The sequence below is a fragment of the Schistocerca nitens genome, chromosome 2, assembly GCF_023898315.1.
Source record: "Schistocerca nitens isolate TAMUIC-IGC-003100 chromosome 2, iqSchNite1.1, whole genome shotgun sequence".
NCBI lineage: Eukaryota > Metazoa > Arthropoda > Insecta > Orthoptera > Acrididae > Schistocerca > Schistocerca nitens.
The window spans coordinates 1,093,261,098-1,093,282,707 of NC_064615.1; the positions used below are offsets into that span (position 1 = coordinate 1,093,261,098).

Consider the following 21,610-nt stretch of genomic DNA (forward strand, 5'->3'; position numbering starts at 1 on the left):
TGTGTACGTGTGAGACAGAAAATACTATGGTGCATAGACACAAGTGATGAGGCACATGGGAACCATTTTCAGCACATACTCTAACTGCAGCTGCATGGTACAATGTGTAGTAGACCGCAGTCTCTGTAATTTGTAGAACTGAATAAATGGCCTCTAGGATGGAAACCATGCATTTCCAGACGTAAGTTCATTAGACCTTTTTTGTTCCCTATCCTCTCATTGATCAACCCCTAGAGTTTGCGCACAGTGGAAAAGATCACCCTGTATAGTGCCACACAATTGTCAGAGCCTTCTGGTAGCAAAAATCTAAATAGCTTTTCCTTGATGCTGGTTCATCAGAAATGCCTTGCTCCCAGTTCTTGTGTAGAAAGATGTAATATTCAGTTTGATGTTTTTGCTACAGAATATTCACACCAAGCATAGCAGAGAATGTATCATGGAAAAATTCAAATGTGGAGTTTGGAGTCTTTTGCATCTGCACCATTGTCATTTGCTTCTTAGGCAACTGTGCTGCATTGTCCTTTGTGTGTGCATCACCATATTTATGTTGCTGAAGCTGGTACTTCGCAGGCATAACCAGTCTGGTTATTGCGTGCTTCTCATAGATCTATCTTATCAATTGTGAAAGCATTGTCCATCATAATCCAAGATCTTATTTTGTGTGATGATTTTGATGCATCTAGAGGTATTATGAATACCAGCAGCTTTCAACTCTTTAAGAAGCACTTCTCGGTAAGGTTTTCTTAGTGCACAGACTTCCTAATTGTAAATCAATAAAAGTCACTAGTAGATTCTTTTGTTTGTTCCTCTGCCAATCACGACAGCACGCAAAGCTCTTATTCAGAGTGTGTGCAAGAATATGGAAACACCAAAAACACAATACATTACCATGCCTAATATGGTGTAGAAAATCCGTTGGCACTCAAAACAGCTTCCAGTCATCTCAAAATGGATGAATACAGGTCATGTATGACTTTCAAATGAATTTCATACCATCCTTTTTTCAAACTAGTGGCGAGTTCAGGTAACAATGATGATGGCAGATGCAAACTGTGCACCCTTATCTCCAAACTAGACCACAAGGGCTGAGTGATACAGAGACCTTGTAACTGTTGGGACAGGGGAGATGCAACAGTTCGTCCTTGTGCTCACAAAACCAGTTCTGGCTGATGCAGTCTCTGTGAACAGGGATCCTGTGCTCCTGGAACACAGCATCACCTCTGGGGAACAAATATTCTGCCATGGGATGGACCTGATCAGCTAAAATCGTTACATAATCCTTGGCAGTAATGCAGTCTAGCAGAGCGACCTTGAGATCCATGTAATAACACAATATTTTCCATGTCATCACTGAACCTGTTTCATTCTTGGCAGCAAGTAGTCTGCATCATAGGCTTGGGACTGTGCACACCTTAATTAAACTTGACCAGAAGATGGAAACAGTGTAAAACAAGACTCATTCTACTAAGTGACTTTCTTCCGTCATTTGCGTCATGCTGCAATTCCCAGCTTATGGTGCACCTTCTCTGTTGTTTTTGGTGCTGAAAGGGTTGCAAGTGAAACATTCAGTTCTCCAGTGACTTTTGTAGTTTTCATTTTCTTATTTTTGGTCGCTGTCCTCTTCAGTGACTGTTATGATCAATCAACATCTGCTTTCATCCATGTTGTGAGTTAATGGATGATGTTTTTCTGCTTTCCCCATTTGTGGTAAAAATCTACAGTATGATTTCTCTTGGAACACCAAACACTTTGGCTAAGTTGATTACAGAAAGATGCACCATATAAGCACCAACAATTTGCCCATGTTTGAAATAACTAATCTTCAACATAGTGCACTCACAACTACACTGATCACTGTTCTGACCACAGCCAACACTTGCAACGTATTGGGGGTATTGAACAGGTGTTGTTATGTGTTCAGATACAAAAGCACCTCTTGAAGGCTTGGCTAGCATCTACATTTATGTTCAAGCATTAATTTTTCATGGTTTTTCCATATTTTTATCCAACCCCTGTAATAATGGCTACTTCAGTGTCATACACAGGATTGTTTTTGTGCATCTGTTTTGCTGTCAAGAACTGAAATCCCAAATCTTATAAAACTAAGCAGAATCATGTCTTTCACAATTCAGTTTAAAGTGCAGTTAATAATTTTTTATTGCAGTAGAACATGATTTTTAGAGATAATTTACTTCCTGTCTTAAAGTTTTATGATATCAGATTCAGACATTTTTCTATGGGAGGAACCTACTGAGTGTGTAAGGAAGTATTAAAAAGGGCAAATAAGGAATGATAGATAATTTTATGACTTAAAGTTTAAATATATACAACTGTGTAATTATATCTAAAAACAAAGATGATGTGACTTACCAAATGAAAGTGCTGGCAGGTCGACAGACACACAAACAAACACAAACATACATACAAAATTCAAGCTTTCGCAACAAACTGTTGCCTCATCAGGAAAGAGGGAAGGAGAGGGAAAGACGAAAACCCACATCCTTTCGTCTTTCCCTCTCCTTCCCTCTTTCCTGATGAGGCAACAGTTTGTTGCGAAAGCTTGAATTTTGTATGTATGTTTGTGTTTGTTTGTGTGTCTGTCGACCTGCCAGCACTTTCATTTGGTAAGTCACATCATCTTTGTTTTTAGATATATTTTTCCTACGTGGAATGTTTCCCTCTATTATAACCATATCATTAATTTGAACCCAACAATTACGTTTGTTATTGTCGCTGTTGCATTTCGAAATCTTTCCTGTCGTCTTATTTTCTCTTTATTTTCTCTTTCTGTTTTTACCAGTAGTCTCACTTTGTATTCACCTTCCCCTTTTTACCGTAATACAATTTTATCCCGCCTATATATACTCAATAATACGTAACCCACTTCCAAACCATAACCAAAAAAATTTTTATTTTCCGCTTTCAACACTACCGCTGCTATAAAATCCACCGTTTCTAGTTCAATAACAGCTGCTTTCACGTATTAAACTACCATTTCGACTAGTTCTAATAACTTTCACTTTATTTCCACTTCCGTTTTTCGCACATCACTGATCATTTTTAGCCGCTCCCCACAGGTTTTAACGTCATTATTACAATTGTTAGCCCCATTTTCGTAATCTTTCACCACAACACCACTCCTTTAATACATTTACACGTTTTTTCGAAATTTTCCCGAATTTCTCCGTCCTTTAACGTGTTTTAGCGGCAACACAACCACCTAACCTTCATGCACATCGCTGTCTACCAACCCAAGTTCACCACAGGATCAACTTAACCAACACTTTTTCGCCTTTTTTCATACCAGATCTTCAGTTACTTTCTAGTTCACCCTTATCTCTCCCCATATATTTTTATCTTTCATTTTCATTTCAACCTCATGTTACACTTTCCACCTTCTATTACCGTGTCACCCTCACAACACCCCCACAACGACCCCATTAAGTTTTATTTACATTCCCTCCGCAAACATGCCTTCACCCTAGCCAGATTACGCTCGCATATTTTATTTTCTCAGGCTTGTCTGACATTTGGCATAACCACCAAAGGCCTCACACTTAAAGTTCCCATCTCTGGCTGCAACCCTTCTTTCCATCAGTCCCTATACCAGTTAAAACTCCTTACCCTCTCCCTTAAAACCCACATCCTTTCATCTTTCCCTCTCCTTCCCTCTTTCCTGATGAGGCAACAGTTTGTTGCGAAAGCTTGAATTTTGTATGTGTTTGTTTGTGTGTCTGTCGACCTGCCAGCACTTTCATTTGGTAAGTCACATCATCTTTGTTTTTAGATATATTTTTCCTACGTGGAATGTTTCCCTCTATTATAACCAACTGTGTAATTATTGTGAAATGTTGAAAATTCTGTAATGATGAAATGAAGTATATCAAGACTGGCAAGATAATTCATGCACATTTATCATTTTCACATCATGTGAGCAAGGGGGACGGGGGGGGGGGGGGGGGGGGAATGTAGTTAGATAAAAATCAGGGCTCAGTGTGGAGAACTGCCAGAGAAAGACTGTGGTGCCTGAGGGAAATGAAACTATAATACACACATAAAAAAAAGTTATGCATCACCCCAGTTCCCAGAACTCCTGAAGATAGATGTTGACTGTGGATATTGTATCACAGACACAGTCCCTTTGACTGTTCAGAGATGTCACTAAACCCACCCAAAGATGTAAACAACCATGCATGAGCAGCAGCTATTAGATGGAGGGGGTCCGACAGCCAATCAGTTCCAGTCATTCAACCAGAAGGGAGGTACACGGCTTGTGTTGTCTGTAGTTTAACCATGCACAGACATTCAGTACCACGGTTCCATATTGTCCATATTGTTACTTTGTGCCAGGAAGGGCTCTCAACAAAGGAAATGTCCAGGTGTCTCGAAGTGAACTAAAGTGATGTTCTTCGGACATGGAAGAGATACACAGAGACAGGAACTGTCTATGACATGCCTTGCTCAGACTGCCCAAGGGCTACTATTGCAGTGGATGACTGCTGCCTACAGATTATGACTTGGAGGAACCCTGACAGCGACACCACCATGTTGAATAATGCTTTTCATCCAGCCACAGAATACCATGTTACAATTCGAACTGTGCGCAATAGGCTGCATGATGTGCAACTACACTCCCGACGTCCATCGCAAGGTCCATCTTTGCATTATGACACCAAACAGCATGGTACAACATGCAGAATGGGCCGCTAGGAACTGGCATCAAGTTCTCTTCACCAATGAGTGTCACATATACCTCCAACCAGACAATCGTCAGAGATGTGTGTTTGAGGCAACCCAGTCAGGCTGAATACCTTAGACACACTGTGCAGCGAGTGCAGCAAGGTGGAGGTACCCTGCTGTTTTGGGGTGGCATTATTTGGGGCCAACCTACACCGCTGGTGGTCATGGAAGACGCCGTAATGGCTGTACGATACGTGAATGCCATCCTCCGACCGATAGTGAAACCATATCGACAGCATATTAGTGAGGCATTTATCTTCATGAACAACAATTCGTGCTCTCATCATGCACATCTTGTGAATGACTTCCTTCAGGATAATGACATCGCTTGACTAGAGTGGCCAGCACGTTCCCCAGACATGAACCCTATTGAACATGCCTGGGATGGTTGAAAAGGGCTGTTTATGGATGACGTAACCCACCAACCACTCTGAGGGATACAAATACAGGCATGCATCAATGCAAGAGGATGTGCTACTGGGTGTTAGAGGTACTGGTGTGTACAGCAATCTGGACCACCACCTCTGAAGGTCTCACTGTATGGTAGTACAACATGCAATGCGTGGTTTTAATGAGCAATAAAAAAAGGCGGAAATGAAGTTTATGTTGATCTCTATTCCAATTTTCTGTACCGGTCCCAGAACTCTCGGAACCGAGGTGATGCAAAACTTTTTTTGATGTGCGTAAGACCAGTCAGCACAGATTTTTAACAGTGTGTCGGCATTATCATCCATGACTGAAAAAATAGGTTAAGAATCTTCAGACACAGCTGTGGAAATTAGTGACATTACCAGGGAAGGTAGTTTTATATTTGCTGACAGCGAAGTGTCAAGAGTAGCTAAAGCAAGATATACTGTACATCTTGTTTACTGCTCTAGTTCTAAATGGACAATTCATTCAGAAGCACATACAGACATGTAGCATGTGACATCACTCCACTTGTAATAACAATGGAGTGTACACTGTTGGGCATAAACACAATGATGCTCCCACTTTGGATTGTTAATCAGCTTGATTTGCTGGATAACACTTTGCATGGTTGCAACAAAAATGCTATTTACTTGCATATCGAAGAATGTAGTGCACTTCTTGCTAATTTCTGTATGATGTTGCAATTTTAATGGACAGCAGTATAAAAACAGACTACCTGCAGTCTACTTTGCACTAAGCTAATTTTTCATTAAATAAATTGGTGTGGTGTACTCATTAAGATGTGGTCTGCACTAAGTAAGCTCTGTATCTTTTCACAGTTAATTTCACGGAAGCATAGAAAATTTTTGTCATATAGTATGAATTAGGGTAAAAAACATTGATGAGGGACAGTCAGAATGCTCCATTGAATCACAAGACGTCTATTTATTTATTTTTATTTTATTATCCATCTTTAGGCATTAAAAAAATGCAATTGATGTCGTCATTTGTGTACATATACAGTTTACATAACTAACAGAAATGGTGTAATATATTGTAGATCATTATTGTCTAATAAGATACAAAAATTTGTCCTTGATGCTGCACGAGGTATTTGCATTATATTTACATGTATCAGTTTAATCTAAGTGAAACTATATTAGTACCGGTACTTAAGATCATCTTTAGTGCACATTATAAACTCTTCTATTGTATAAAAAGTTTTTTTCTCTAAGCCATTTCTTTGTGACACTTTTAAACTCATTCATTGACACATTATGTGCCTCTATTGGCAACATGTTAAATAGTTTTACTCCCATGTACTTGTAACTATCTTGAGTTTTCTTTAGTCTAGCAGCTGGGATGTCAATTTGCTGTTTTATACGTGTGTCATGGTGACGGATAGATTGTCGTAGTTTGTGACTATGTTGGTTTTATTTTGTGTATATCAGACCACTTAGTATAAGACACAGATATCGGAAAGTCTACTTTAATTGAAAAAGTCTTGTCACGTAAGCAACATATCTATCTTCCATTCTGTTCCGAATTTGGATTTGGTGGTTATGACCCCCGTGTTCATAATGTTATTGTCTTTGAGGAATTTGAGTGGTCTAGATGGCGTCCATATGCCTCGATTTTGAAACCTATAGTTGAAGGACGACCTGTAACTGTTAATGTGAAGAACAAACCAGGGATGGTCATAAAACACCAAGGCTTGGTTATATTTGTGTCAAATGAGTTTACAATTGGTGATGAAGCCTTAATATCCCGTCTTAACGTTGTACACGCGGATTGTCATATTATTCATTGTTTATCTATGAAGGAGGAGGTGGCGTCGGACACGTCGGATGTGGAGACCACGGAGGAAATTATATGCGTCTCGTCGGATGAGGATGATGGGCAGGGTTCGCCGTGCACGACCGAGGCGTTGGATACGCCGACGGACGATTCTAACTAGACCATATTTTGGACGAATGTGTAAATGGCGAATGGAATATACACAGTCGGATGGCGTTCAGTTTGAATATGGAAAAATGGGCGCCACTGAGAAATATGATGAAAATGGCACTAACTTTACTACTTTACGACATTATGATATAACCGATGAATTTAAGTTCTTTGCCAACAAATACGAATCAGTAATAATTAATAAAGTAGTTACATATGTATATAGGATTAATGTTAGAGTTGAGCGCCTCACATTGGATGACAGAGCAAATAAGAAAATATTTGAGGTGCTGGCAGGGTCTGCTGCTTTGGCTCTCTGGCACCACCTAATGTTGTGCCTGGTGAGGGTGCAGGCCTGAGATCTAGGGATCTTCATGTAGGGTGTCAAGTTATTGCTGCCTAGGTTGTCCTGCTGACCATTCACCATTTACTCTCAAACAAGAACCAGTCTTTGCCACTGTTATTGAGTCTGCTCTAAGATGATGCCTGAGTCATTGTAGTTTGCCTGTGCCATTGTAGTTTTTTTATGGACCTCATATTTGGCATTGCCTGTAGAAATTATTCGTTTGTAAATGGCTTTCTCTAGTCTTGTCTACTATTCATGCTACTCCATATAACTTGCGAACTTGATCATATTTTCTGATGTGACCGTGCAGTGTTAATCCAGATGTCCACCTGAGCATCTTTGTTTCCATGGAAGCAAGTTGTCATTCTGCATCTTTTGTTGAAGCTTAGCATTCAGTACCATACAGTGCAACTGAAAGGATTACAAACAATATAATATCAAATTGAGCCTGACTGGAATCAGCTGGACACAGAGTACAACAGTCACAGAACACAATTTGAGCCTCATCCTGCTCAGGCAGTTAGAGATATCTACACTGAAATTTCCATCAGCAGCAATTGTTGAGTCTAGATACTTAAACTTCTTTTTCTTAGAAGGTCAGTAATGCTGGTTCTAATGGTATTCAGATCATTTAGATCTGCAATGCGATACTTTCTGTCTATGCAAATAGACCACTTGATTTTGCTTATGTTTTTTGTGTGCATTTGTTTTGTGAACTTGTTGTGGTGACTGCATATTTCAACCATTTTGCATTGTAAAATGCCAGAAATGAAGAAGTTTAATTGCAGTCTTAAATTTTATGATAAATAATTCAAGTGTGTTGTTAGAAACTGTAAAAATGAAGAAATTGTTGCACCATAGTGAAATGAGGTTAGGCCTAAAAGTTTGCCAGGCAGTGCTTCAAAACACAAGTTGAAACATCTTACCAGAGATGAACAAGATTTTGGTGCTGTAAATAGTGAAAATAACAGTTACATTTTAGTTAGTAAGTGCAAACTTTCAGAATTGCTTTTGTCTATTACTAAATGTAAACATTGTAACAGTGAACAATTCCCTACGTTTAGTGAAACATAAGTAGGAGAAGAGGCCTATCCAGCAAAATTGTCATGGAATATGAAGTGTGTAAAGTAATGAAATGTACAGTGACATCGCCTGTGACATGCACAAAATATAGTGAAGTGAATATTTGCCTTTCTTATGCCATGAGGTGTATTGGGAAGGGAAGAAACTCTGCCCAGGGTTCTGATATCGAGGAGGCTATTTACACCTTAAATGTACTTAATTCATTAAATGTACTTAATTCATTAAATAACAAATTACAAGCAGCAGGTATTTTCTGTGATTTGTCAAAGGCATTTGATTGTGTGAACCACAACATCCTTTTAAATAAATTAGAATTCTATGGTGTCACGGGCAGTGCTGCAAAATGGTTCAAGTCATACCTAGCTAACAGGGAAAAAAAGGGTGTCAGTACAAGGGTCTAATGAATTAAGTCATCAGTCATCATCAGAATGGGAAGAAATTACATGTGGTGTCCCACAAGGATCCATCTTAGGGCCATTGCTTTTTCTTGTGTACATTAATGATCTCTCATCAGTTACACTGCCAGAAGCAGATTTCGTTTTGTTTGCAGATGACACAGGTATTGCAATAAATAGTATGTTGAGTGTAGTTCTAGAAAGATCTGCTAATGATATGGTGTCACGGGCAGTGCTGCAAAATGGTTCAAGTCATACCTAGCTAACAGGAAAAAAAAGGGTGTCAGTACAAGGGACTAGTGAATTAAGTCATCATCAGAATGGGAAGAAATTACATGTGGTGTCCCACAAGGATCCATCTTAGGGCCATTGCTTTTTCTTGTGTACATTAATGATCTCTCATCAGTTACACTGCCAGAAGCAGAGTTCGTTTTGTTTGCAGATGACACAGATATTGCAATAAATAGTATGTTGAGTGTAGTTCTAGAAAGATCTGCTAATGATATTTTCATGGATATTAATAAATGGTTTAAAGCCAACTCATTGACATTAAACTTTGAAAAGACTCACTGCATGCAATTCAGGACCTGTAAGAGGTTTCCACCCAGCATATGCATAAAGTATGAAGAAGAGCAGATAGAAGATGTTACAACTTGATAATAAATTCAGTTGGGAGGAGCACAGAGCACACCACAGAACTGCAGAAATGCCTTAACAAATCTGTATTTGCAATTCGAGTGTTAGCAGACATAGGCGACATAAAAATGAAAAAGCTTGCATACTTTGCCTATTTTCATTCCATAATGTCATCTGGTATAATATTTTGGGGTAACTCTTCAAGTCAAACAAAAGTTTACGGAGTCCAAAAGCGTGTAAAACGTATTATTTGTAGAGTAAATTCACGGACGTCATGTAGAAACCTCTTCAAAGAACTGGGTATACTAACCACTGCCTCTCAGTATATTTACTCCTTAATGAAATTTGTCCTAAATAATATATATCTTTTTCCAACAAACAGCTCAGTTCATACATACAATACCAGCAACAAAAATGATCTGCACTAAGACTTAAAAGCACTTACTTTAGTTCAAAAAGGGGTCCACTACTCACGAACACTCATCTTCAATAATTTTCCAGCAAACATAACAAATTTAGTTACAAATAAAGATCAATTTAAAAGGAACCTGAAAGACTTACTAGTGGCCAACTCCTTCTACTCCATTGACGAATTTTTTAATAGAGGCAAATTTTATTGTATATATTCATACTATTAGTATTGTTATTTCAGCTAAAAAAAAAAAAAAGTTGACTTGTTCCACATCCACGAGGATCTCCTCAGCATGGATCTATGGAACGAAAAACTAATCTAATCTAGTAAAGTTGAGGGTACAGTTTTCTGGAGATCTCTTGTGACTACCGATGACTGTGATGAAGAGGAGAGCTGAGAGAGCAGAACTCTGATGTAACTCTACAGAAACAGGAAAATCATCTGAGAGTCCAGCTGCTAACTGTATTTTCTCTTTAGGTCATAACAGAGCAGTCTGAACTTCGTACTGATTCTTAAGGTACTCCATGTTCTTTCTGGGCAAGCCAAATTAACACATGTGGCACTCAGTCAAAGGACATTTTGAGGTCAAGGAAGGCAAGATTTAAGTGCCTTGACTTCTCACAGTGTTTTTCAATAAACAAGTGAGCAGCATGCTTATTATGTGTCCTCCCACGGCCTCTCACAAATCCATATTGATTGGTGATGAGAGTGACAATTTGTCAGATCCATTTACTGATAAATGTGTTTAAAGACATTCGTCATGTGTGATAAGAGGTATATTGAATGCTAGGTGCTAGATTCAGCTAGGCTTCACTTCTGTGTCCGAGCTGGAACTGTTATACTGTGTGTCCAATCAACTGGAATCCTGCCCTTTTCAGTAATTTTGTTGAAGAAACCTGTCTGCCATTCATTTGAATCCCAGTTCTTTCATTTCTGTAGCTCTGCAGGTAGATCATCAGGTTCCACTTATTTGTCATTTTCAAGACACAAAGGAATTAATGACATTAGCTGCTAGTGGGCACTGATTAAATCAATGGGGAAAATTGAAATTTTGTGGTGGACTGGATTTGAAACCTGGGTCTGCTGCTTACTAGCAAATGCAGTGACCAATGCACCATATGGACACAGTGGTCATTGCAACTACACGGGCTACCTTATCACACCTCCCATGAGACCCAACTTCTCAAATAACCCACACACTGCTGATCTTGTGCCCTTGCCCATTATTCTCATTACTCTTATCATTTCACCAGTTCTGTTAAAAGTTTGAACCTGGTGTGCATCTGCGTAGAACTGATGAATTGGTCACCTTAATTATATAAGTGGTGTCTGTTCTTTCAGACTTGCCTGTGTTCAGACATGTTCGAAAGAAAAGGCACCACATATATGCTGATCTGCCAGAACATTATGACCACCTACCTAACAGCCGGTCTGTCCACCTTTGCCACAGATAACAGTGGCAATGTGTCCTGACATGGAAGGAGTAAGGCCTTGGTAGGTCACTGGAGGGAGTTGGCACCACATATGCACACACAAGTCACATAATGCCTGTAAATTCCAGGGAGGAGGCGATGAGCTGATCAATCGCATCCCAGATGTGTTCGATCATGTTCAGATCTGGTGAGTTTGAGGGCCAGCACATCAACTGGAACTCGCCACTGTGTTCCCCATACCACTCCATCACTCTCCTGGCCATGTGACATGTCACATTATCTTGTTGAAAAATGCCAGCACTGTCAGGAAACAGGATCATCATGAAGGGGTGTATGTGGTTTGCAACCAGTGTATGATACTCCTTGGCCATCATGGTGCCTTGCACGAGCTCTACTGGATCCTTGGATGCCCAAGGGAATGTTCCCCAGAGCATAATGGAGCTACAGCCAGCTTATTTCCCTTCCATAGTTCAGGTGGCAAGGAACTGTTTTCCTGGAAGCTGACGGATTCGTGTCCTCCTATCGGGGTGATGAAGAAATTATTGGGATTCATCAGACCATGCAACACTCTGCCACTGCACCAACATCCAGTGCCAACAGTCAAGTGGCCATTTCAGTCATAGTTGCTGATGTTATGGTGTTAACATTGGTACATGCATGGGTCGTTGGCTGTGGAGCCTCATTGTTAGGAGTGTTTGGTGCACTTGTACTCTGCCCAGCATTAAAATCTGATGCTATTTCTGCCACAGTTCGTTGCCTGTCCTGTTTTATCAGCCCGCCCAGACTATGACATCCAACATCTGTAATGACAGGGGGCTGCCCAACCCCACAACATCTGGAAGTGGTTTCACTTTGGTTTCACCATGTCTTGAAGACACTCACCACAGCTCTCCTCAAACATCCAACAATTATGTAGTTCTCAAAATGCTCATGCTGATCCTCTGGGCCATCACAATCTACTCTCAGTCCAACTCAGATAGGTCATACACCTTGCCCATTCTACACACAGACAGCACGTTCACTGATATTACATGCACGGTGTGTGTGTTTCTGACCGGCAGTCATTCCTCATCAGGTGGCATTGCCATCATCTGGATGGTATTATATCAATAGGAGGTAGGTGGTCATAATGTTCTGGCTGATCAGTGTATAATTAAGGTGAGGATGGCTTATTGATCACTTCAATGCAGATGCACGCCATGCTCAAACTCTTATGGGAATCAGCGAAATCCCATGAGTAATGAGGAAAATGGGCTAGGGGCACTACATCAGTAGTGTGTGGATAAGTTGAGAATTCATTTGACAGCAGGCGTGCTACGATAGTCTGTGGTGTTGCGATGACCACTGTGTCCGTATGACACAGTGGTTGGTGCATCTGTCTAATAAGCAGGAGACCCGTGTTCAAGTTTTCATGTTTCCCCATTGATTTAAAACAATGTCTACTGGCAGCTAAAGCCTTTATTTTGTTTGTGTCTTGATTTATAGTGGTTGCAAGATCAAAATGGTGTCTGTTCTTTTGGACATGTTTGAAAGAGTAGACATCACACACAGGGTGATTCAGAGGGAATGTCACATAATTTGTGAGGTGACTCTACAAGTGAAAATAAACCAAAAAAATTCCTTTTAATATGTGTCTGATTTTCAATTGTTATGGAACTAGAACGGGTTAAAGACTGTACACATCCTTGCATGATTATGAAGACAAGTGTGAATATTACTTACTGGCATGCTGTCATATATTGGGGAACCCCAACACCCCTTGTAGAATGGATCAGTCATCTGTCTCACCATTATTCTGTCCACCACAGTGCTTACACAGCATTTTGGTAAATGATATTCGCACTTGTCTTCATGTCCATTCATGGATCTGGGTAGTCTTCAACCTGCTCCAGTTCCGTAATGATAGAAAATTGGACACATGTTCATAGTACTTTTTTGGTTTATTTTCACTTGTAGGATCACCTCACAAATTATGTGACATAAATCCTGAATCACCCTGTATATATAAAACGGTGTTCAAAAAGAAACAAGCTGGAGGCATAATTACAGAAACCAGTACCTGTATGTTAGAAGTATTGACCGTGGCTGTTGAGACACTTGTCTCAGTGTGACACAACACTTGTCTCAGTGTGACACAAGGCAGTGAATGGCTGTCTCATAAAATTCCCAGGTCTGTGATGTTAACCAGTTCCACATGTACAGCTGGACATCATCGTCTAAGATGAAGGTTATGCTGACGTTTTTCTTTGACCAAGATGGCCCCCTTCCGAGTCACTTCCTGCAGCACGGGACAGCAGTGAATGTCCAGCATTACTTGCAAACCTCGACCACCTTCGCCAAGCAATCAAATCAAAACAACCAGGCAATCTCACCCGTGGGGTCATTCTGCTCCACGATAATGCAAAGGCTCATACGGCCAACACAGTCGCGGCACTTCTGAAGAAATTCAAATGGGAGGTTTTTGGCCACCCTCCATACAGTCCAGACCTCTCTACCTGTGATTATACCATTTTTGGTCCCCTTAAAAAGGATCTGAGAGGGAAACGATTCACCTTGGATGACAACATCCATGTGTATGTGTGGAAATGGTTAACATCGCAGCCCCGGGAATTCTACGAGACAGCAATACACCAACTTATGTCACAGTGGGACACGTGTCTCAACAGCCTGGGTCAATACTTCTAAAATACAGGTACTGGTTTATGTAATTATGCCTCTGGCTTGTTTCTTTTTGAACACCCGTTATAATTAAGGCGAGGACAACTAACTGATCATTTCAGTGCAGGAATCCTTGAAATAATCATAAGTAATTAGAATAATGGGCAAGGGTCACTAGATTGGTAGTGTGTGGATAAGTTAAGAATTTGGATCTGATGGGAGGCATGCTAAGGTAATCCATACAGTTGCAATGACCACTGTGTCTGGATGCTGCACTGATCATCGTATCTGCGAAGTAAGCAGGAGACCGGTTTTGAATCCCAAACCAGGATACAATTTTTCAAACTTTCCCCATTGATTGTCACTAATAGCTAATGTCATTAATTTCTTTATGTCTTGATTCATAATGGCTGCGGTATCAAAATGTAAATGTTCTGTTGAACTTGTGTGAAAGAACAGACCCCACATATATTTCCATTTTTCATTTTATGTAATGCTTCAGCAACCTCATCCGGCTGTTGACACTGGAATTAGAGCAGGTCAGCACCTGTACAAGAACCCATTACACAATAACTGAGCGTCAAAGCAATGCATAAAATGTAAAGTGGAAAGGCAACATGACCAGTGTACTTTTATATGCAGTGTGTTAGGGTTATAAGTGCAGATATTTCTATTGATGTCTGCAGACAGTGCACTGTATGACATTAAATCAGTATTTACTTCATTTGCAGGCTAATAATTATAGCTAGTATGAGTAGCATGTTTTTATGTTGGTTTGTACTTCCAAGTACATGTGACACAAGCAAGCCTTTAATGTTTGTAGAGTGTAGTTTATTCATCTCATAACCTACAGTTACAAATCAAAGATTTTTGTACTGGAGACACATCAAAGTACTTAAAAAAATAAGGATACAATAATTAACATATTTAAGCAGGCATTTCTGAATTTATAGCCATGAACAATTTAACAAGAATATATATAACACTTATGGTCATTTTGCAGCTTGTAATACAATTTATACAATATATTAACAATTTATTATACAATACATAATCTTTATTGTTTCTTTTCTTTTCAAAATGCCAACTTGTCCTGCATGAATTCTTCAATTGAATAATAACATTTTTCCACTAATGTATTAAATAACAATCTTTTTAGTGGGTCAAACTTCACATTTAACAGATGTGTGTTATTTAATGTATTGTAAATTTTTAACCCCATGTACAAAGGTGTTTGAGCGTAAAGTTTTAAATTATGTGAGGGAAGTTTGAAACTGTGTCTATGATGAGTACTGTAATTGTGGTTGGAATGAAAATTGTCAAGCGAGTTTTGATTTTTATACATGAAAATACAAATTTGATAGATGTAAAGACAAGGAATGGTTAGTAATTTTAATTTTTTAAATAATGGGTGACACGATGTTCTTTTTTGGATCAAACACTTTCTTATGATTCTCTTTTGAAGTGTAAGTAATCCAGTGTTGTTCATAGAGTTTCCCCAGAAAATTATTCCCTATGGAATTATAGTTTCAAAGTAGCTGTGGTAGACTATCTTCTTGGTGTCCACAAAGGTGGAACCAAATAAGACACTCATCGCATAAGCTAGGCTGTTTAGTTTATTTGCTAAGAAGTCTACATGTGCCTTCAAATTTAAATTTTTTTCATGATTTAGACCTAGAAATTTTATGTAACTTGCTTCAGTCATGTTCTGATCACTGTGCACTATTTTTATGGGAGATGCTGATGATGTTTTAGCACTGAAATGCACTAATTGTGTTTCTGTGACATTGAGTTTTAGTCCATTTTGCTGAAACCATAAACCATAATTCTACGTTTCCCATTATATTTTCCACACTATCATGAATTTATTGTAAATTGTCATTTTCAATTAAAACTGTTGCAAACAAAATGGAGTGAACATCAATACTTAATGTAAATCATTTATGTACAGCAGAAAAAGATGTTGTTGTTGTTGTTGTGGTCTTCAGTCCTGAGCCTGGTTTGATGCAGCTCTCCATGCTACTCTATCCTGTGCAAGCTGCTTCATCTCCCAGTACGTACTGCTGCCTACATCGTTCCGAATCTTCAGAAAAAGATAAGGCCCTAAAATTGAGCCCCATGGGACCCCTGCACAAATCTTTTTCCAGTCCGAAAATGATTTTTTTTTTCATTTGAATTTAGGATAACTCTGTTTCTTTTCTGACAAATAAGATTTGAATCACTGTAATGCCCTGTCCACAGTCCCATATCTCTCTATCTTTTATTTTCTCCTGGGCAGTATGTCAGGGCTGAAGTGTGCACGGACATAAGATGGATAGTCTATACTGACAGGCGTAGTTCATTTATCAGCATAGTTACGACCATGCAGAGAACATCAGTAATAAATTATGTGATGTGTTTGTGGGAAGACTGTTAGATGCAAAGAAAAAAAACAACTAACATACTGAAGTGGGTACATATCAAGGTACCAATGATCACTGTGTCTGTACTTATACGCCTGAAACCCTGTATTTCACAAATTAAAAAATGTACCATTGTCATAGGGATTGTCTTATACTTTGACTGAAAAAAGAAACATGATAATTATTAAATAAAAATTTCATAAAACTTCATTTCTTTCTTAAAACTGATTTTTTCTCCTTTTTCTGTTCTAGAAGTCAGCAAATTCTTCAAAAAGAAATAAAGATGTGGTAACTGTAGAACAAAAACCACCTGATGCATCTACACAAGAGATTTTAAATGCATCCTGCTCAAATCGAAAAGAAGATATATTAAGGTTATTATACTGTTGAAAAAGATTGAGTTCATGGACAATATATTTTTGCAACTGTAATCTTTGGGAAGATCTTTATTTCTGTAGAAAAGTCAAGTATACAGGTAACCTTAGATAATAATTTACTTTTACATAATGCAGTGATTTATAATATTCATGCTGACAGCTTAGGGTGGACTAGGATTATCTGCAGAGGGAAGATGTTAAGTAGCTGAAGAAGGCGCAGTGTTGGTTATAATGACTTCTTTATTGAGTCTTAATTATAATTAAAAATGTGTAGAATATGAGAGCATCTCCCAAGAGGCAACAGCTTCCGACTGCTGACTGCACATTGCGCTGCTGGGTAGCAGATGGTGCATTGTCAGGTTCCCATGTTTCCTGGCTGTACTGAGTATGACTGCCAGCAGTGGCGATAGGGTTGTTAGGCTGCATCATTCTCCTGGGTTTGGAGTCTGTCAGTCTTCTGTTGGTGCCTCGCAGACGCAGAAGTGGCATGGTACTCTCGGGAAGGCGGCAGAGCACAGAGCTGTCCCAGCTACCCAGAGGCTTAGGTGACAGGCAGAAGCATCTACGTCATTGGCGTGGTGTGGAGCAGCACAGGCTCAATGTCACATCACTGCCCAGCTGTTCGATGATGACAGGCTGGTTCAAGCATCCTTAAATAGTGCTTGTCCATGCTGATTTCTGCTGTTTATTGCACTAGTGTGCTGTGCCAAACCATCTTCAATGTGTTGGTGACCTGCAGGCAGTCTTAACTGGGTTGGAGTGTTCCTGCAGACTCTGTCATTCATTGGCTGTAAATTTGGACTGTTGCGAAGCTGCTGATCATGCAGTCCCTTTTGGCAGGTCCTGGTTTCGTCATGATGCTCTTCTGCTGGTTCCAAGACTTGCTTATGACTTAAACCATTCACATTTCTCCCAGCCATGAAGAAAATTTGCCTTTGAATTTGACTGAAATAAGTATACTAGATATGTACACTTATTTTCACTTCATATTTGTTCCTCTTCTTACGGTATCAAATTGCACATTATTTGCATGACTTCAATAGCACTTATCACTACACAGAGGTCTCTGAACATGATGCACTTTGTCTATCATGACATTGCTCCTAGTTGATGCCTTTGTGACTGTGTAAGTTTGGCAGGGATGGCATTGGGCTACTTTCCGCTTGAATTGGTAGTAAAAGATTCCAATTAACTGCAAAAATCATACTGCTAACTGAGGTTTAAGATCCTATAACTAGTAGTCACTTCTGACATTGCAGTGATAGTTTTTTACCTGCTCTGACATGTGTTCCCCTGACACACAGCTGTGCTGAGTGGCTAACATTCAATGTAAGGAGATGAGCAGGGTCAGATCTAATGTGTTATGTAGGAGGGTCAGGTTGTCAGTGGATAACATCTCGTGGGGTAGATTATGTACAATGGTCATTTGAAAAGTCCATGCAACAATAAAAACTACCTATGTGTTTGCGGTGAACCTTTTTTATTTTTTTGACATAGTCTCCTTTTAGACTTATACACTTTGTCCACACTGTTCTAATTTGTTGATCCCTTCCAAATAATACAGGGTTTATACAACCTGGGACAACTGGGAGATCCGGGAAAAACCCAGGAATTTTTTCATCCGGGAGAAAACCGGGAAAAACCCGGGATATTTTTAGAATTCGGGGCATTTTTCATTGTTTTAGTTTTCAGTTAAGTTTTTGTAATTTTGACTGGTAAGAACCGATACTCCAACAAAGGATATTACTGTATCCCGCTATTGCAGAATAATACTTCAACAATAAAACATAAACGAGTGAAAAAAACGAAAATAAATTGCAAAGGAAATGTGCCATATACAACAACGACACACAGTGCTCATGCAAGCATCTGCCAATTGAAAATGTGTCAAAGGCTTTAGGAGGACTATGCAGTGCTTCATAACAACAAATTGCCTCCAATGAGCGTGAAGTTGCAACTGTTTACATTCGATTTGTTTTAGCAGTTACGCGTGGGCTCATGCTCATGCGCAGTTGAGTCACATTTGAGTAGTAGATTCTCCTGCTTCTGGCTACAGGAATGTGGCTGTTGGCTGTGCAAGCAGTCGCAGCAAGCAGCTAGATGCTGCCGTGAAATAGTGGCGCCAAATTCATATTCTTGAGCAAAAAACTTGTTTCACAAAGCGCCTAGCATCCAGCGCACGTTTGTCTATCGATTGCTCACATGATTCTGAAACGCTTCCCTGTTGGTTTTTGAACACTTTTAAAGTTGATTTCTGAATGAATCATAAGTTGACTTTTGAATGGATGCATAGTGTATGTGATGTCTCTGTCAGGAGAATCCTCGTCACATCTAGAAATAAACTTTCCGCAGACCAAAGGGGAACGGGGCTATACTAGCTGAGGGAGTAAAGCCGAACAGATGAATGTCAATCGCTGTCTGATTATGTGGTTGATTGGGTTTGCGAATGATCAGCATTATTATAATTACTAGCGAAATCCATAGATTCAGACTACCAGATGGAAATAAACGACTGACAGGAATAACAGGTGAGAAAGATTGCATATTATCTTCTCGGTGTATCCAAGAAAATGAAATTTTGACAGAAATTTTTTGGCCAGATCGCTACACTAGTAAGGACCAGTAGTACAGTCCCTGGCTAGCAGCCGCGTAAGTTCTATTCTGGAAGTAATGTGGAAAACGTGTTGTTCGAACACGTATTAACGCCTAACCGGAAAATAATCGCGGGATAACTAAACCTGTGATTCTGACAGGGTTAGTGAAGCTAATCGGGGAACAAATTTTGACAGTGGCAGCAATAGCTACAGAATTGGTGATGACGAGGTTGTTTGTTAGAATGAGGAAGTATAAGAAACGGGGACATCACACAAATTATGGAAGAATAAGACAATTCCAAATTTATATAAAAATGTCGTAATTCTACTTTTCAATTTCATGCTTGAGAGGCTGGTGCATATGAATGAAATGTGAAACTATTTCCAAACATAAAACTTTTTGCTTGTAGTAGGCCTAATAGGCATTTGGTGTTGGTACTTCGTGGATTATATTCTGTCGTGTTATAAAAATGGCCATTTGTGCCAAAACAGTCTCGTTTATTTGGTGTGTTACAAAATTGCTGCCATATTAGAAAGGCCTTTTTTGTTTTATCTAGCAGACAGTGACAAAATAGATGTAATCAGTTCAAAAAACCACACCAGTCTTGGGTATTACTCGTATTAACAACATTTTCAGTATTAGGTAACAACATTTCGATTTTTCATGTAGCAAAACGTTTGACGAACTTTGATGAGGTAATAGATTCTTTCACAGAAAGGAAAGCATGCCATGTAAAGCTGTAGCAAGATAGAGAGAAAAAAAAATACTAGGAGCTAAGGTTTGAAGAAATGTGTAATTTCTTGCTTATGTCTTGTCAGTATTGGTTTTATGTATCCTATATTTAATTTTATGTCACACAAAACAGCAAATTATTAACTAATAGGCAATAAAGAGTTCAGATTTTCTGAAGAGTTCTTGTTCTCTCGATTACAAATAATCCCACCCGCTATTATATGCGAGATTTTTCTTAAGAGTGGCAGGCTGTCAAACCAGTCGACTGGGAGCAGGACGGCTGGTCCCGGTGGAGGTTCGTGTCCTCCCTCGGGCATGGGTGTGTGTGTTTGTCCTCAGGATAATTTAGGTTAAGTAGTGTGTAAGCTTAGGGACTGATGACCATAGCAGTTAAGTCCCATAAGGTGTCACTCACATTTTCTGTGCGACCACTACTGTCGCAGGTTCGAATCCTCCCTCGGGCATGGATGTGTGTGATGTCCTTAGGTTAGTCAGGTTTAAGTAGTTCTAAGTTCTAGGGGACTGATGACCTCAGAAGTTAAGTCCCATAGTGCTCACAGCCATTTGAACCACTTTGGGAGCAGGAGGGGCACCACAGGACATTTCAGTTTCCACTCTCCTGAATATGGTTTGGACGTGCAGTAGAAAAATGCTTTATGAAAAGGCGTGGCACTGCACTTTGGCATACTTAAGACCAAATAATATGTCTTACATTTCCTGAAATACATATGTTTTATGTTTCAGACTTTTCAGAAAGCTGTGCACTACAAGATGAACATATTTTGAAAATTCGATTTTTTTTTTTTTTTTTTTTTTTTTTTTTTTTAGTGTTGAACCTGTTCGCAAATGTCGTAGATCCGGGGCTGATGCACAGAGCAGTCTGAGTTATAGTCTCCATGTGACGCGTGTTTACATTTAATGATTTAGCTGTTTCCCCTTCGTTTACTCTCACGTCAAATGAAAACAAAACGGATATCTGTGGCCTGGAGCTATCAAGTGAATTAAAACACATTCACATAGTTATGGAAGTCTGAAATATGTCATTAGTTTCAGATTTTATTTACACCTTTTTGACAGTGAAGCACTAATCGCCTTGCGGAACAATGAAGTTATTTTTGTCTGTTTGCTAAAGAAATTTGACTTTTGTAAACCTTTTCCGCAGAGTCAGTCAACGTATTTGAAATGAAATGTTTAATTCAACAGTACTGGCTAGTTTCAAAAAGCGCACGTTTTCATTTTCTAGCACGTGTGGCATTATGCCATAATAAAGAACAAAACATGATATAATACAGTACTGGTGCTCCAAGAAAATTTACATCCCGAAAACCACACTGAAAAGCTTAATATCAGGTCGAAGTCTACTTCATTGGGAATTTGGACATATGAATGTGCCCTTTAAGTATGCATTTAAATGTGCACATTTTAATATGGTTCACGAAATTC

The 21,610-nt window shown here is 39.3% G+C and overlaps 1 protein-coding gene across 1 annotated transcript in view; it reads left to right on the forward strand.

Annotated features, from left to right (window-relative positions):
- LOC126237488 (uncharacterized) overlaps positions 1-21,610 on the forward strand; it is a 304,303-nt gene that overhangs the window by 140,131 nt on the left and 142,562 nt on the right. The window contains exon 7 of the mRNA XM_049947633.1: positions 16,716-16,837. Coding sequence (XP_049803590.1) covers positions 16,716-16,837 — 122 coding nt within the window. The remainder of the gene's footprint in view (positions 1-16,715; positions 16,838-21,610) is intronic.